Source organism: Manis pentadactyla, chromosome 4 (assembly GCF_030020395.1).
Source record: "Manis pentadactyla isolate mManPen7 chromosome 4, mManPen7.hap1, whole genome shotgun sequence".
NCBI classification, from domain to species: domain Eukaryota; kingdom Metazoa; phylum Chordata; class Mammalia; order Pholidota; family Manidae; genus Manis; species Manis pentadactyla.
In genome coordinates, this window is record NC_080022.1 from 81,707,213 (window position 1) to 81,725,518 (window position 18,306).

An 18,306-nucleotide genomic window follows, 5' to 3' on the forward strand; every position below is an offset into this window, starting at 1 on the left:
ACAGATTCTCATGCAGGACCAGCTACGTAATTAGTGAAGTCCGGTGCAAAATAAAATGCAGATCCCTTGTTCCAAATACATTAAGAAATTCAAGAGACTGATAGCACAGTGCTAAACCAAGTGTGGGGCCCTCCTAAACACTGGGTCCTTACATGATTGCACAGGCCATGTACCTGTGAGGCTGTCTTTGCATTTAAGCCAGGCTGCCTGGGCTGGAATTCTGGTTTGGCTATCTACTAGTCATGTGACCTTAAGTCATCTGTAAAATAAGGATAATAACAGTTCCTACCTCATCGAGTTGTTACTAGGATTAAATTAATATTTGACAAGCACTTAGAAGAATACCTGGCATACAGCAAACACTTAGATAAATGTTTACTAAATATACACTGTACTGAGCCTAAACATCTCAAATGGCCAGAGTCAACTTGAGCCATGATGTTATGAACTTACTAAAATGTTTTTTTAATGTTCTGTGAATTTGAATTCCTGATAAACAGCATGTTTTTATTACCATGACAGCAGTAGGCTTTTAATTTATTTTTTTAGCAATTAGACAACAGATTTTTAAAAATTCTGGATTGAGACTGGTTACTCACAAAGCAAAACTGAAGAAAGAAAAGATACTTGGTTTATGCTCAAAGTTCTAGAAGCCTATGAAGTACAAACTGTCATGAAGCCAATTTAATACAACTGCTTACTTTATGCTGAAAGGATTCACTAGGGAATTCACTGCTTCCATACAGGAAATGTAGCCTGTTGTGTCTGAACAAAAACTGAGAAATGTCTTTCTTTCCTTTTCACAGTGCAGAATACTATAAAAGAAAAGCTGCAGAACAGGAAACGTTTCTAATCAAATTCTATATTTAGTTCTAGAAAAAAATATTACTAAAACAAGGCAGAAGATATAATACAGGTAGTGACAGATTCTTTTATACAGAAAAGAAATTTGGTACACAGAGACATAAATATTTAATGGCTTATTAATTTTTTAAAATAACAACACCTTCATTTTATTTGGGCTACTTACACATTTTTTTACTCCTGACCACCAATAATTCTCAGGACTTTCAGAAACCTTTACAATGGACATGTAGCTCCCCCCTCTCTGATTATAATTAATATCATTGAATGAAAAGAAGTAAGTTGTCATTCATCAAACAATTCGCCCAAGGTACACAGATTTGGGGTATTTCTCCTTAAGAGTTGGCCACTGAACAATGAAGTAATCGGAGAGGTGAAAGAGAATCTTTCCAGACAGGGATAAATGTTCTACTCGGCAGATGCTTTCAACATAGACAATGATCACTTTCTTTATTCCTAGTATCCCAAGGAGAAGGGCAGATATACAGATAGGAACACATGTTCCTGGTCCGTTACACAACACCTAAAAAAAAAAAAAAGTTGAAGGTCAAATTAAAATGTGGAATACTAATTGAAATGAGGCATTTTAAATCAGTCACATCTTAGAGGGGATTTCTTATTATTCTAAGTCTTGAATTACTCCTTGTCAAGATCCAGTAAGTAGCAAACCCATACACTTGGGAGCCAGGCAGGGCTGTGCTGGCTCTCTTGCTAACCAGCTATGTGACTTGACACAAATCACTTAACTTCCCTGGGCCTGGGCGGCCCCGCCTATGCTACAGGAGGTGTCTAGCACAGTGACTGGTGCTCAGCCAGCACCCCCTGGATGGGCGTGTGTTGCTCTTCTCCTACTGCTTGTGAATCTTGGAATGTCACCAATCTGTATGTGATACAATGATTTATAAGATATATTTGGTCTTTATCCAGTTCCTGAAAATGCTTCAGAGCCATAAAGGAGAAATGAATGTCCTGTTATGTTAATGAGGGGGCTCTTGGGCCCTACTGAAGGGTAGGGGCTGGTTGCCAGAGGCACCAACCATGTGATTAGATTGACCTCTCAGCTTCCAGCCCCCAACCCCTGCAAGAGGAGAGGGCAGAGGGGCTGGAGGTTGAATCAGCCAGTGGCCAATGACTTAGTCAATCATGACTTACAGTGAAGCCCTCACAAAAACCCAGGAGAAGCGCATTTCATTCCGTTTTGCATCTAGCTTTGCTGTCCTGAAGAGAGCTTCCATGCTTGGGGAACCAGAAGGGATTTCCATGTGCCTGGGAGGCAGGCCCCAAGCTCTACAAGGATAGAAGCTCCTTTACTTGGGATCTTGCCCTATTATTTCTTCATGTGGTTATTAACTTGTATCCTTTACAGTAACCTTTATTAAACTGGTAAATGTTAAGTGCTTTCCTGAGTTCTGTGAGCTGCTCTAGCAATTAATCAAACCTAGAGAGGAGGTCATGGGAACCTGCAATCTGTGGTGGATCAGAAGCACAGGGAACTGCCTGGGGCTTGCAGCTGGTGTCTGGAGTGTGCGTGATGAAGGTCAGTCTGTAGGACTGAGCCTTTAACCTGGGGAATCTGGTGTTGTCTCCGGGCAGTAAGTGTCAGAATTTTCAGACACCCCTGATGGTGTTTGAGAACTGTTTGGTGTCATGTGTGGGAAAAATGCCTTCCTCTTCTGCCCCCTCTCTCCCAACATACACACATTGGTCTGGGGTCCAAGAACATGAATGGAATATAGAAAACAGATAAAGCTAGCTGTGATTCATTGTTTTCTCATGTACCAACTTGCTCATGTTTAAAAATCTTAAATAGTTGGAGCATCACATGTTAATACATAGAAGAAATGTCTTTAAATGATTAATTATGTAGACTATTTTTTGTGGGATGCAGGATTGTTTTAAGAGTTCAATCCAACAAATAAATGGGATATTCAAGCCAAGCTTACAAAATGAGATTCTCCCTCAAGAGAATTTAATTTATGCTTGTATTACAGAGTTTTAATGCTTCTGAATTCTGCTAATTTTTATAGAAAGTCACTGCTTAAAAACAACTTAGTTGGTAAACCTAATAAAAAAAATTCAACTCACAGAGCAGTTTTTATAGATCTTAAATGAAAATGAGAGAGAAACTAATTCATGGAATTGTTGGTAAGATAACATTATTTTCAAAGGGAAAAAACATTTACACATCTCAGTAAGCTCATGCTGAGTGAATTAATAAACCTTATAAAGCATTTTTTACTCCACAAATCATAAAACAGGATTTGTAGCTATCTACACAAGTCAATGCTCACATGATCTTCCCAGCACAAGGTCTGTAAAACTTACCAGACATCAGAGAATCTTAGTGTTGAAAGGGTCCTCTGATACACTGTGTAACCATCCTCTAAACTGGTTATTTCAGGGACTATTCCCAACAGACAGACAGACAGAGCCTATCAAGGCTGTAAGACATGGTTAGGGCTTAAGGATCTGATAAGGGTCATCTGATTTAGGGTTTGCTCTTCCTAAGGTGTGACCACATGGAACACCACCCACAGAGCTTTGGGAAGAGAGAGGGTAGCCTGTTTCAGGTGGGAACCAATCTTTGTCTTGCTTAAAGCTCCTATCTACACTTTAAACTTGCTGCCTGTCTTTTATGAAGAACTTTTGTTCACACATTCTCTTGAATTGCCAGCTAGTAAACTACTCTCCAGATTAGTTTTCTTTAATCCCCACTGAACTGCCTCTATAACCTTTCTTTACAGACTGTCCAGGCAGCATAATAGGAAGAAAATGAGACTGAAGTCAGGGGAACCTGGTTAAACGAGCACGGAACTAGCTCTGTGACCTAGGGCAACAACCGTGATGATAATCACCACCTTGGCCCTCACTGGTTGCTGGCAGCTCACTGTGGCCAGGTACCGTACTCAACATTTCACATGTATTATTTTACTTAATCCTCACAGCAATCGATTGAGACAAATTTTAACCCTTTTTGCAGAAAAGGAAACTGAGGCACGGAGATTAGGCAAGGTGCTTGATCAGTGTTCAGGAGGTGGAGTTCCACTGCTTCAGGTCACTTTTTTCCTATATGACTCAGTTACCATATATAGACAATAGACTGAATTAAATGGCTTTCTCTGTCAGCTCCAGGATTCTATAATTCTGACTCTAATTTGCCTTTCATTTTGTCTTAAGCCTAAATTACAAAATTGTTCTGAATCCCTTCAGGACTTAGAATTCTAAAAATCCTATTAATGCAAGGTTTCTCAACAGTGGCATTATTGCCATTTTGGACTGGATTGTTTTTCTTTGTGGGGGCCTGTCCTGTGATGTTCAGCAGCATCCCTGGCCTCTGCCCACAAAATTCCAGTAGTTAAGACAATCAAGAATGTCTCCAGGCATTGCCAAATGTCTCGGTTAAGAACCACAATATTAATATATTTCCCAGTCTTTGGATTATTTATGTTGCTTTTCTTGATCTTCTTTTTTCCATAGTACAGACAAAATTAAACCTACAGCTAAAAAGTAATGTAAAGATTGCTTGTTGGATCTTGAAGGTCACATTTGTTGTCTTTTAAAGAAGTTTACAATATCCACCTGTGTTCATTTCAGTATCTGATTGGTTTTCTGTACATGCAAGTTGGGATTACACTCATAGAGCTCTCTCTCTACAGGAAGGGAAATGACTGGGTATTGCTGCAAGACGCATTAGCAACTGCCACAGATCAGAAGCAGAGACTGTTAAGGTAAAAGTGGAAATTAAAGGCGTTTTATTTATCTGTGTTGCATCTCTATTTGAGGTATCTTACTACAAAAGTCCCATGTACAATAACATGATAAAACAATAAACCAAGTATTCTTTAAAAAAGCAAACTAATCTCAAGGAAAACTTGGACTAAGGAAGGCTACTTTTAATTAAGCACAGGTTTTAACTCTGAGTTTTATAGCAGACTAGGCAAAAAATTTAAAAATTGTGGATTATGGAGGTTCCATTATTTAAAGCAGCATACCAGAGAGACTTATTCCAAGAGTGGAACAAAACAGAATTTACTGAGACAGCCTGGGTAAAGAAGATGCTAAACAATATGATGGTTGGAGTTGTCTTTTTAATTTTCTAAAAAGCACAGAAATGCTGCTCATATTTCTACTTCTTAAAATATAAATTCTCAGTAAACGTGGGCACAAGGCCCTCATGACTGCTCTTCCTCACTACTCTGTGAACTCCGTGTGGGCAGCATCTGCTTCTAGGACAATCGGTACTCTGCGCCTGAGACAAAACAGGCACTCATTACACTTTGTTGAAAGGGAGAAGGAAGGAAAGGAAGGAGTAAGGGGGTCAGGGAGAAGGCCGTCCTTTGCTGTAGTATATGGAGTCAAATGTCCCTTTGCCAGACTCAACTTGGTAACTCTGTCATACATACGCATCATAAACATAACGGCTGTAATTGACAGCTTTTTTTTTTAACTATTCCACATCCACTCATGGGAACCACTTTCAATGTAAGTGCTTGAGTACAGCTGACTCCCCAGTATAAGGAGAAGACATGTGGCTCCAGCCTGGCCACCCTGAGTACTGAATTCCCCTGGCACAAGTCATTTGTTCAGGGAAGAGCACACAATCCAGTGAGAAACCACAGGACACTGTGGTGGGATATTTGTTGGGGCTGCTGAGAAAGCAGGGCCTTTCTGGTGTCCTGGAACCTAGAAGGCCTGGCCCTGTTAACATCTGTTTTGCCACCATTTGGAGAGCTTGAGAATGAAGCCATCACAAAGCAGCACAGAGTAGAGCTGAGAGACGAAGACAGGCCAGGCCCCAAAGGTAGCATTTACGATTCACTAATCCAGCTGTGCCTGAAGGAAACCAGATCTACTGCTAGACTTGCCAGGTATGTGAGGGAATATATTCCAGTTTTGCTTGAACCAGTCTGAATCAGGACTTCTGTCACTAGCAATAAAAAGCATCCTAACTGACACAGCCCTTTATTTTGTCTAACTCTCTGACTAGCCTCTGACCATCTGCAGTGCCAACTGATAGGTGGTCAATATGTGCCTGTTGGATGAATTAACAAATGAATAAATAAACTTCTCTGGGAGCAGGAAATCCAAGAGACTTACTAAAGATAATGTAAGTCATGAGTCTAGAAAACAGAAGAGGTCAGGGCTAACAAAAACATGAAGTCATGAGGGTAGATGAGCCCAATCAGGGATCAAGAATAATTACAGGAGGATTGTTGTTCTGTAGACTTGGGTCACCACAGGTCAAGTCCTGTTGGCTGAAACATAACATTGGCATGCATGAAAAGATACACTTGGCTTGTGTAGTCTGAACTCAACTCCAAGCCTAGTAGAGCATCATACATAGAATACAGGCCAAGATCTTTGGAATCCAGGGTTGGTTGAAGGTCACACACCATGAAGTTGGGGGTGATTCAAGAGAGAGCATGTGAAGGTGAGACTGAAAGCCAGATGGGGTGCAATTTGAAGAGACTGGAAAGAGAGAGAGAGTTTAACTCTGAGGCACTGACCTGAACACTAGACTTTCAGGCAGCTTCTTGCAGGTAGAGGTGGAGGTTGAAGAGAGCTCATGAACTGCAGGAACACAGCTGCAGGGAAGGTTTTACTGGGCTTCTAGGGCCATAGATGAAAGTGGCGAACTAGAGCCCATTGGTAAAGCTAAGTACACACGTAAAACAGGTAGCCTCGATGGAGGTCACAAGTTCTGTCAAAATCAATATTTCTGAGTATAGGATATTGGGTCCACTATGTAGATAGGTAAATAGGAAGATGAGGAAGGGAGCAAGCACTGATATATAGGAATAGTCAGAGACACAGGAAGAGGAGCTGCTTGTAAGGCTTAATAGGAAGCAGAGTCAAGTAGGTGCTTAAGAAGTGTACCTTCTGGGAGGGGCGGAAGATGGCGGCGTGAGTAGAGCAGCGGAAATCTCCTCCCAAAACAACATATATCTATGAAAATATAACAAAGACAACCCTTCCTAGAATAAAGATCAGAGGACACAGGACAATATCCAGACCACAACCACACCTGAGAGAACCCAGCGCCTCGCGAAGGGGGTAAGATACAAGCCCCGGCCCCGCGGGAGCCGAGCGCCCCTCCCCCCAGCTCCCGGCGGGAGAAGAGCAGGCAGAGCGGGAGGGAGACGGAGCCCAGGACTGCCGAACACCCAGCCCCAGCCATCCGGGCCAGAGTGCAGGGTCCCCGATACTGGGAAAACAGGGCAGCAAGAACAGTGAGCAGGCACTGGAGGCTGGGCGACAGAAGACATAAGAAAAGCGCGCGACCATTTTTTTTTTTTTTGCTTTTTTGCTGCTTTGTTTTGGCGAGCGCTTTTTGGAAGTCTTAAAGGGACAGGGACCCCAAGACTAGGGAAACAGGGCAGAAAGACCGGTGAGCAGAGGCCTGAGGCTGGCACCGGAGAATAAAGAAAAACGAAAGACCACCTTTTTTTTTTAATTAAAAAAAATTTTTTTTCTTGTTTTTTTTTTGGTCGTTGTTTTGTTTTGGCGGGTGCTTTTTGGAAGTCTTAAAGGGGCAGGGCGGGTCACTTAATCCAGAGGTAGGGAATCCGGAATATCTGGGCACCCTAACCCCTGGGCTGCAGGGAGCAGGGAGGCCCCTTTACGGAGATAAATAGCCTCCCAGCAGCTCCTGCTCCAACGCGACTCCACCATTTTGGAGTAGCTGCCCGAGCCAGGCCACGCCCACAGCAACAGCGGAGATTAACTCCATAGCAGCCGGGCAGGAAGCAGAAACCCTGTCTGCGCGCAGCTGCGCAGCACAAGCCACTAGAGGTCGCTGTTCTCCCAGGAGAGGAGGGCCACAAACCAACAAGAAAGGAAGTCCTTCCAGCCGTCACTCGTCCCAGTTCTGCAGACTATTCCTATCACCATGAAAAGGCAAAGCTACAGGCAGACAAAGATCACAGAGACAACACCAGAGAAGGAGACAGACCTAACCAGTCTTCCTGAAAAAGAATTCAAAATAAGAATCATAAACATGCTGACAGAGATGCAGAGAAATACGCAAGAAAAATGGGATGAAGTCCGGAAAGAGATCACAGATGCCAGAAAGGAGATCGCAGAAATGAAACAAACTCTGGAAGGGTTTATAAGCAGAATGGATAGAATGCAAGAGGCCATTGATGGAATTGAAATCAGAGAACAGGAACGCATAGAAGCTGACATAGAGAGAGACAAAAGGATCTCCAGGAATGAAACAATATTAAGAGAACTCTGTGACCAATCCAAAAGGAACAATATCCGTATTATAGGGGTACCAGAAGAAGAAGAGAGAGGAAAAGAGATGGAAAGTATCTTCGAAGAAATAATTGCTGAAAACTTCCCCACACTGGGGGAGGAAGTAATCGAACAGACCACGGAAATACACAGAACCCCCAACAGAAAGGATCCAAGAAGGACAACACCAAGACACATAATAATTAAAATGGCAAAGATCAAGGACAAGGAAAGAGTGTTAAAGGCAGCTAGAGAGAAAAAGGTCACCTATAAAGGGAAACCCATCAGGCTAACGTCAGATTTCTCAACAGAAACCCTACAGGCCAGAAGAGAATGGCATGATATATTTAATACAATGAAACAGAAGGGCCTTGAACCAAGGATACTGTATCCAGCACGACTATCATTCAAATATGACGGTGGGATTAAACAATTCCCAGACAAACAAAAGCTGAGGGAATTTGCTTTCCACAAACCACCTCTACAGAACATCTTACAGGGACTGCTCTAGATGGGAGCACTCCTAGAAGGAGCACAGCACAAAACACCCAACATATGAAGAATCGAGGAGGAGGAACAAGAAGGGAGAGAAGAAAAGAATCTCCAGACAGTGTATATAACAGCTCAATAAGCGAGCTAAGTTAGGCAGTAAGATACTAAAGAGGCTAACCTTGGACCTTTGGTAACCACGAATTTAAAGCCTGCAATGGCAATAAGTACATATCTTTCAATAGTCACCCTAAATGTTAATGGGTTGAATGCACCAATCAAAAGACACAGAGTAACAGAATGGATAAAAAAGCAAGACCCATCTATATGCTGCTTACAAGAAACTCACCTCAAACCCAAAGACATGTACAGACTAAAAGTAAAGGGATGGAAAAACATATTTCAAGCAAACAACAGTGAGAAGAAAGCAGGGGTTGCAGTACTAATATCAGACAAAATAGACTTCAAAACAAAGAAAGTAACAAGAGATAAAGAAGGACACTACATAATGATAAAGGGCTCAGTCAAACAAGAGGATATAACCATTCTAAATATATATGCACCCAACACAGGAGCACCAGCATATGTGAAACAAATACTAACAGAACTAAAGGGGGATATAGACTGCAATGCATTCATTCTAGGAGACTTCAACACACCACTCACCCCAAAGGATAGATCCACTGGGCAGAAAATAAGTAAGGACACGGAAGCACTGAACAACACAGTAGAGCAGATGGACCTAATAGACATCCAAAAGCAGCGGGATATACATTCTTCTCAAGTGCACATGGAACATTCTCCAGAATAGACCACATACTAGGCCACAAAAAGAGCCTCAGAAAATTCCAAAAGATTGAAATCCTACCAACCAACTTTTCAGACCACAAAGGCATAAAACTAGAAATAAACTGTACAAAGAAAGCAAAGAGGCTCACAAACACATGGAGGCTTAACAACACACTCCTAAATAATCAATGGATCAATGACCAAATCAAAATGGAGATCCAGCAATATATGGAAACAAATGACAACAACAACACTAAGCCCCAACTTCTGTGGGACACAGCAAAAGCAGTCTTAAGAGGAAAGTATATAGCAATCGAAGCATATTTAAAAAAGGAAGAGCAATCCCAAATGAATGGTCTAATGTCACAATTATCGAAATTGGAAAAAGAAGAACAGATGAGGCCTAAGGTCAGCAGAAGGAGGGACATAATAAAGATCAGAGAAGAAATAAATAAAATTGAGAAGAATAAAACAATAGCAAAAATCAATGAAACCAAGAGCTGGTTCTTCGAGAAAATAAACAAAATAGATAAGCCTCTAGCCAGACTTATTAAGAAGAAAAGAGAGTCAACACAAATCAACAGTATCAGAAACGAGAAAGGAAAAATCACGACGGACCCCACGGAAATGCAAAGAATTATTGGAGAATACTATGAAAACCTATATGCTAACAAGCTGGGAAACCTAGGAGAAATGGACAACTTCCTAGAAAAATATAACCTTCCAAGATTGACCCAGGAAGAAACAGAAAATCTAAACAGACCAATTACCAGCAACGAAATTGAAGAGGTAATCAAAAAACTACCAAAGAACAAAACCCCCGGGCCAGATGGATTTACCTCGGAATTTTATCAGACATACAGGGAAGACATAATACCCATTCTCCTTAGAGTTTTCCAAAAAATAGAGGAGGAGGGGATACTCCCAAACTCATTCTATGAAGCTAACATCACCCTAATACCAAAACCAGGCAAAGACCCCACCAAAAAAGAAAACTACAGACCAATATCCCTGATGAACGTAGATGCAAAAATACTCAACAAAATATTAGCAAACCGAATTCAAAAATACATCAAAAGGATCATACACCATGACCAAGTGGGATTCATTCCAGGGATGCAAGGATGGTACAACATTCGAAAGTCCATCAACATCATCCACCACATCAACAAAAAGAAAGACAAAAACCACATGATCATCTCCATAGATGCTGAAAAAGCATTTGACAAAGTTCAACATCCATTCATGTTAAAAACTCTCAGCAAAATGGGAATAGAGGGCAAGTACCTCAACATAATAAATGCCATCTATGATAAACCCACAGCTAACATTATATTGAACAGCGAGAAGCTGAAAGCATTTCCGCTGAGATCGGGAACTAGACAGGGATGCCCACTCTCTCCACTGTTATTTAACATAGTACTGGAGGTCCTAGCTACGGCAATCAGACAAAATAAAGAAATACAAGGAATCCAGATTGGTAAAGAAGAAGTTAAACTGTCACTATTTGCAGATGACATGATACTGTACATAAAAAACCCTAAAGACTCCACCCCAAAACTACTAGAACTGATATCGGAATACAGCAAAGTTGCAGGATACAAAATCAACACACAGAAATCTGTGGCTTTCCTATATACTAACAATGAACCAACAGAAAGAGAAATCAGGAAAACAACTCCATTCACAATTGCATCAAAAAAAATAAAATACCTAGGAATAAACCTAACCAAAGAAGTGAAAGACTTATACTCTGAAAACTACAAGTCACTCTTAAGAGAAATTAAAGGGGACACTAACAGATGGAAACTCATCCCATGCTCGTGGCTAGGAAGAATTAATATCGTTAAAATGGCCATCCTGCCCAAAGCAATATACAGATTTGATGCAATCCCTATGAAACTACCAGCAACATTCTTCAATGAACTGGAACAAATAATTCAAAAATTCATATGGAAACACCAAAGACCCCGAATAGCCAAAGCAATCCTGAGAAAGAAGAATAAAGTAGGGGGGATCTCACTCCCCAACTTCAAGCTCTACTATAAAGCCATAGTAATCAAGACAATTTGGTACTGGCACAAGAGCAGAGCCACAGACCAATGGAACAGACTAGAGAATCCAGACATTAACCCAGACATATATGGTCAATTAATATTTGATAAAGGAGCCATGGACATACAATGGCAAAATGACAGTCTCTTCAACAGGTGGTGCTGGCAAAACTGGACAGCTACATGTAGGAGAATGAAACTGGACCATTGTCTAACCCCATATACAAAAGTAAACTCAAAATGGATCAAAGACCTGAATGTAAGCCATGAAACCATTAAACTCTTGGAAGAAAACATAGGCACAAACCTCTTAGATATAAACATGAGTGACCTCTTCTTGAACATATCTCCCCGGGCAAGGAAAACAACAGCAAAAATGAGTAAGTGGGACTATATTAAGCTGAAAAGCTTCTGTACAGCAAAAGACACCATCAATAGAACAAGAAGGATCCCTACAGTATGGGAGAATATATTTGAAAATGACACATCCGATAAAGGCTTGACGTCCAGAATATATAAGGAGCTCTCACGCCTCAACAAACAAAAAACAAATAACCCAATTAAAAAATGGTCAGAGGAACTGAACAGACAGTTCTCCAAAAAAGAAATACAGATGGCCAACAGACACATGAAAAGATGCTCCACATCGCTAATTATCAGAGAAATGCAAATTAAAACTACAATGAGGTATCACCTCACACCAGTAAGGATGGCTGCCATCCAAAAGACAAACAACAACAAATGTTGGCGAGGCTGTGGAGAAAGGGGAACCCTCCTACACTGCTGGTGGGAATGTAAGTTAGTTCAACCATTGTGGAAAGCAGTATGGAGGTACATCAAAATGCTCAAAACAGACTTACCATTTGACCCAGGAATTCCACTCCTAGGAATTTACCCTAAGAACGCAGCAATCAAGTTTGAGAAAGACAGATGCACCCCTATGTTTATTGCAGCTCTATTTACAATAGCCAAGAATTGGAAGCAACCTAAATGCCCATCAATAGATGAATGGATAAAGAAGATGTGGTACATATACACAATGGAATACTACTCAGCCATAAGAAAAGGGCAAATCCAATCATTTGCAGCAACATGGATGGAGCTGGAGGGTATTATGCTCAGTGAAACAAGCCAAGCGGAGAAAGAGAAATACCAAATGATTTCACTTATCTGTGGAATATAAGAACAAAGGAAAAACTGAAGGAACAAAACAGCACCAGAATCACAGAACTCAAGAATGGACTAACAGGTACCAAAGGGAAAGGGACTGGGGAGGATGGGTGGGTAGGGAGGGATAAAGGGGGGAGAAGTAGGGGGGTATTAAGATTAACATGCATGGGGGGGTAGGAGAAAAGGGAGGGCTGTACAACACAGAGAAGGCAAGTAGTGATTCTACAACATTCTGCTATGCTGATCGACAGTGACTGTAAAGGGGTTTATAGGGGAGAGCCTAGTAAACATAATATTCGTCATGTAAGTGTAGATTAGTGATAGAAAAAAAAAAAAGGGCAGTTCCTGTGTGGTAACCTCCAACGAGTTCTACACAAGGGTATAAAGGGCATATAAAAGTGTAGGCAAAGGGTCTGTTTGTGTTTATACAGAGGATCAAAGCCTAATTGGGCTACCCCGAAAATGAACTAAGATACGATATGAAAGAGAACTTCCAACATCAGCACTCTCTGGAAGACTCATGCCAGAAGATGATCATCAAAAAACCCCAACAAAGATCCACGCACTGCTACAGCTGTAGATGCACTCATCCCACCAGTTCCTGGACTTGCCATGGGAATGAGGAAGGAGATATCTAAGCTGGCCTGTGCATACAGTAAAACAACAAAATTGGACTGGATCTATACTGTTGGAACTCAACCAAGAATTTGGAGAAGTGCAAATTGTAACACTCCAAAGTCTTACAACTACAAACTATTTACTGTTAAAAGAACATATGGCATGTGAACAGTCCCCAGGAATGGGTTGTTTTAATTTGTCTGATTTCTCTCAGACTGTTCAAGTTCAGTTGGACAATATCCACCATATCATAGATAAGTTTTCACAAATGCCTAAGGTGCCTAACTGGTTTTCTTGGTTTCACTGCAGACGGCTGGTAATTACAGATATGCTTTGGTTATGTAACTATACTCCTATTATGTTAATATGTGTGTGCAATTTAAGTAGTAGCTTAAAACCTGTACATGCTGAAGTTACTCTACAAGAAGATATATCAAAGAAATAATCAATCTTCCCATGTTTTCTTCCGCCTGCTACTTCTATAGCTTTTCTTCTTCCTTCCTAATTACAACCCTTAAATAGAATTCGTGCCTCATATCAAATTTACCGAGTATCATAATTCTTCCAAGTGGTAAAGATACCTCAAGACAAATGCTGGGCATAGAAGCCACAGGGCATAAATATGCAAAGAAGTAAAAAGCTAACTTTTTCAAACAATAAGGCTTCTCTCTCACTTACCAACTTCACATTTCCCTGTATGGCCCCGGAAGATGACTGGTTAGCCAGAGACGGGTAAGATTCCTCAAGGGAGGAACAACCTAAGACAGGCACAGTCGCAGGGGGGCCATCAGGTGAGAAATTGGGGATCAACAGAGGTGAGGCTTAGAACCTCACCCCCCCGTTCTGAGAGAAATCTTCTGCATACGTGGATGTCTTATTGACCTTTTCTAGCTTGGATTAACACATAGTCTACAGGCACACACCTGATCATCTACATTTGCTCTCTTACAACACTAAACTATGTTTTCTACCTTTATCTTGTATCTACCTACCACTTCAGCATTTTATTAAAAATAATAATAATAAAGAGAGAAAAGTGGTATCCACATATAAATCAAGTATAAAAACCAAATGAGTATTCATATTTGAACTGACTGTTTAGAGTTCATAATGCATGAGCAAAACCGAAAGTTTCTGTGATGACTGCCCTTGTACTGTTCACTATGTAACTTATTCATTATGTAAGAATTTGTTCTACATGTAAAAACTTGTTTGTTATGCCTCAGAAGATTGGAGACTGACAAAAATTAGGCTTGGGGTGGATTAATGATTGTGCATTGAGCATTGACTCCCCTATACAGAATTTTATTGTCATTAACAACCATTTGATCAATAAATATGAGAGATGCCCTCACAAAAAAAAAAAAAAAGGACAGACTTCCAATGGTAAAATAAATTAGTAACCGGGATGTAATGTATAGCATAAGGAATATAGTCAAGATATTGTAACAGCCTGGTAGGGTGATAGCTGGAACCTAGAATTATGTATATAAATGTTCTACCACTGTGTTGTACACTTGAAACTCATGTAATGTAATACTGTGTGTCAACTACCCTTCAATAAAAAATAATTATTTAAGAAAAAAAAAAAAAAAAAAAGAAGTGTACCTTCTTATTCCAGAGAAATAAGAAAGCCACAAGGTCACCTGATTTAGCCTATCCCCAAAAGTCTATCAAAGGTGAGAAGAGATTTGGCTAAGAGAAGAGTAATGAAACTTCAGAGATAGATACTATTTTAGTGAAACTCTGGGCTAAAATACAGGGGAAGAGAAAGCTGTGGGAGAACAGAGCTTAACCAGGAGCTGGGCGAGCTAAGCAGGGCTGGGGGAAAAAGGTTCACAGAATGGAGCAAATGACCTGTATGTGAACACAAAGATCAGTCGGAACAAACTGGTGGTGAGGGAGGAACTCATTATATAGAAATGGGGAGTTCTTTCAGCACCAGGAGAAAAGAGTAGGAATTCACAGTATTTAGTTTGAGGTTAGTTTGGGAAAAACTTTATTTTGAGAAAACAACAAAGGACAAAAATGGTGGCACAGGAAGTTGCCCTCAGTGGAATTTCTTTTAAATATTAATAACTTTTCAGTTAAATGAAAAAAATACAGAAAAGGATAAAGAAGAAAAGAATCCTTCTAATCTCATTGATCTGTTAACATTTTGGTGCATTCTCTTCCAATGTACGTCATTATATACACATTTATATTTTATCACAAAGTATGTTCATATATATACATGTGTAATTATAAGAGCTTACATATAAATATTATGAAGTTCTTTTTATATTTTTATGTATTCCAAGAAGTTTAAAAAAATGCATATATTTAATCCTACAGACATCTCAAAATTCATCTAACTATTCCTGTATTGTTGGAAATTGAGGCTTTTTTTTTGCTATTCTAGATCATGCTGTTATGAACATCTTTATATATAAATCTATGATCCCTAAGGTTTTAATTTGCATTGAATTATGCTCCAGAGTTCTTGCTGAGTGAGAGGTTAGAAGAAACAGCTTCAAGGACTTAAGGATGTTGTAGAAAGTTTAGTAAAACAACTGTCATGAATCAGGGATGGGCCATGTGGTCTTTTGTTTCTTTGTTCCTGCCCGGAATCTGTTTGAGCGATTTCCCACTGCATGAGTTGTAGCAGCAGGCAGAGTCCATCTCTCACAGCACGAGTGAGAGCCTCCTTTCTAGGTTCTCTTGCACCTAGTGGACGGGCCAGTGACTTGGCCAGATGTTTCTGTCTAGATCTGACCAGGAGCTAATAGTGCAGAGAAACAAGGCAGGAAGAGAATCTTTTCTGGTGGCAAAGGTACCACTGCAGCGTCTGGTGTCCAGCTATGGCACTCACTGTAAAGAAGTGGTACCGGCAGTGTGTCCCCAAACCAGCTCTGTGGCCATGTGATTTTGGCCAAGGTTCCAGCTTAGCTCCCACCGTGTCCCTCTGTGCTTTCTAATCCTGCTTCATTAGCTTTCCTGGTAATTCTGAAAGCTCTCAAAGCCCTTCACTAAATTCTTCTGTTTTAACCAGCCAGATAGCATGCTTATGGTTTATACCAAGAACCCTGACTGGTTATGGGGAGAACAAGACATTGGGAGCAGCAAATGCAGAGTTAGAGAAGGAATGGATCATGCTGGAGCAACCACGGGATTTCCTCGGGCAGGGCTGAGAGCACTGGACTATGAGCACAGGAAAGAGAGTGAGAAATGGCCGAGGACTGTGCAGCAGGAAGAGCTGGGTGGGCGCTCCCGGGTACCGGAAGGATATGCAAATGGCCTCATCCACAAAAGGAGCAGGATGGGAGCAGTGGGGTAAAAGCCCCAGAACACTGGATGGAAAAGCATCTGAGAGCGATCAAATGCATAGGGAAGAACATGCTGCTGGAGAGCAGGTGGCCTATAGCACGTACAGGTTATAGTCGGAGGCCTGGAAGGTGGGGGTGAAGCTGAGGAAAGGTAGCGCGGAATGTGAGCCTCTGTGGAAGTGGACAGTGGGAAGGAAAGGGGCGCATAGCAGCTGGGAAGGCATACTCCTTTGGCTCACGCTGTGCTGCACTCTTCTTTTTAATGTATATTTAATCATCTGAAGAGTAACAGTTAAAGGGAAACATTTGGGTATCAAGACCAAAACGAAATAACCAAATCCTAAACACTAGAATCAACAACTACTTATGGACCTTAAGGTCTCTCACAATTCTACCGCTAACACCCACAGAATGTCCAGAGTTGTTGTCACGGTGTATACTGCATTTTGAGGTCTACTTTTCTAATCACATTACTACTTCCATGTCATATTTCTACATGGCATCAGTTGCTTTACTGCATGAACACGCCATAGTCCACCTAGCCGTCTCCTTATTCCTCTGTACTCAGGCATAGCTTACATCTTCTTTTCAACCAGATCAAAACGGCAAGTAAGTTACAAATTATTTTTATCTAGACTAATGAACAAATGTTGTAAAGAACTGAATTTATTGATGACTCCTCAAATATAAGTTACTTGCATTTTGCTTGGTGACAACTCAAAAAATCTGTTTCCAGCATAAATTGAATTAGGTTCTTGGACCCAATTCATGTGCGTGCGTGCGTGCGTGCGTGTGTGTGTGTGTGTGTGCATGCACATGTGTAGGCTTCCCCACACCAACAACAAACACTGCTCTGGGACACCACCTGGGTGCCCTACAATTTAACTCAATTCTGATGCTGCAAAGAGATAGCCTCAGATTCCACAGGTTAAGGGCTCAGTCACACAAGACTGCCCTCTACTTCAGATGCCAGTTGAAGCTTAGGTTGTTACCTGTGCTCTGGACCAACCAGTTATGAACTGGAGATTCCCATGACTGCCTCCAACTCAGGATGCCAATTGCTAGTCCACCTGTACTTCTGATCGACTGGCTGTAAATAGAGGGTCCCATGACCACTTCCTTGGGTTTGCTTAATTTGCTAGAACAGCTTAGAGAACTCAGGAAAATCTGTTTATTCACTAGATTAGCAATTTGTTACAGAGGATATTAAAGAATACAAATTAATAGCTGGAAGAAAAGATAAACAGGACACGATATGGGGAAAGCCCTCTCAGGGTGCACCATTCTCCGTGAATCTCCACTTGTTCACCAGCTTGGAAGGTCTCTGAATCCTGTCCTCTTGGAAGTCCTCCTTTTTATGAAGGGTTCATTACATAGTCATGATTAAATCATTGGCCACTGGCAATTAATTCCTCCCCAGAGGTCAAGGGTGGGGTTCAGTGGGGCTAAGGCTGAAAGTTCCAGTCCTCTGATCACATGGTTGGTTCCGCTGGCAACTAGCCCCTGTCTTAGGTGCTTTCCAAAAAACACAGTTGTTTTCATCATTTACAACATTCTAAGGTTCTAGGAGATGAGTCAGGAACCATGGATGAAGACCAAATATATGAGACAGAGATATTTTGGACATCTGAATGACTAACATATTTTTTTAAATAAACAACAGTATCATATATTGTAATCCAATAACAGTGAACTTTGGTTCTCTAGGATCCTGCCCAATTGCTAAGTTCCCTATACTGACACCCCAGTACTGACTGTTTCAGTTCTGCCAGAATACTCTT

At 41.0% G+C, this 18,306-nt stretch overlaps 1 protein-coding gene across 1 annotated transcript in view; it reads right to left on the reverse strand.

Annotated features, from left to right (window-relative positions):
• Positions 1-842: 842 nt before the first annotated feature.
• Positions 843-18,306, reverse strand: part of ALG14 (ALG14 UDP-N-acetylglucosaminyltransferase subunit) — a 98,747-nt gene continuing 81,283 nt past the window's right edge. Inside the window, exon 4 of the mRNA XM_036906487.2 lies at positions 843-1,387. Within this exon, the coding sequence (XP_036762382.1) occupies positions 1,157-1,387 (231 nt within the window). The 3' untranslated portion in view covers positions 843-1,156. The remainder of the gene's footprint in view (positions 1,388-18,306) is intronic.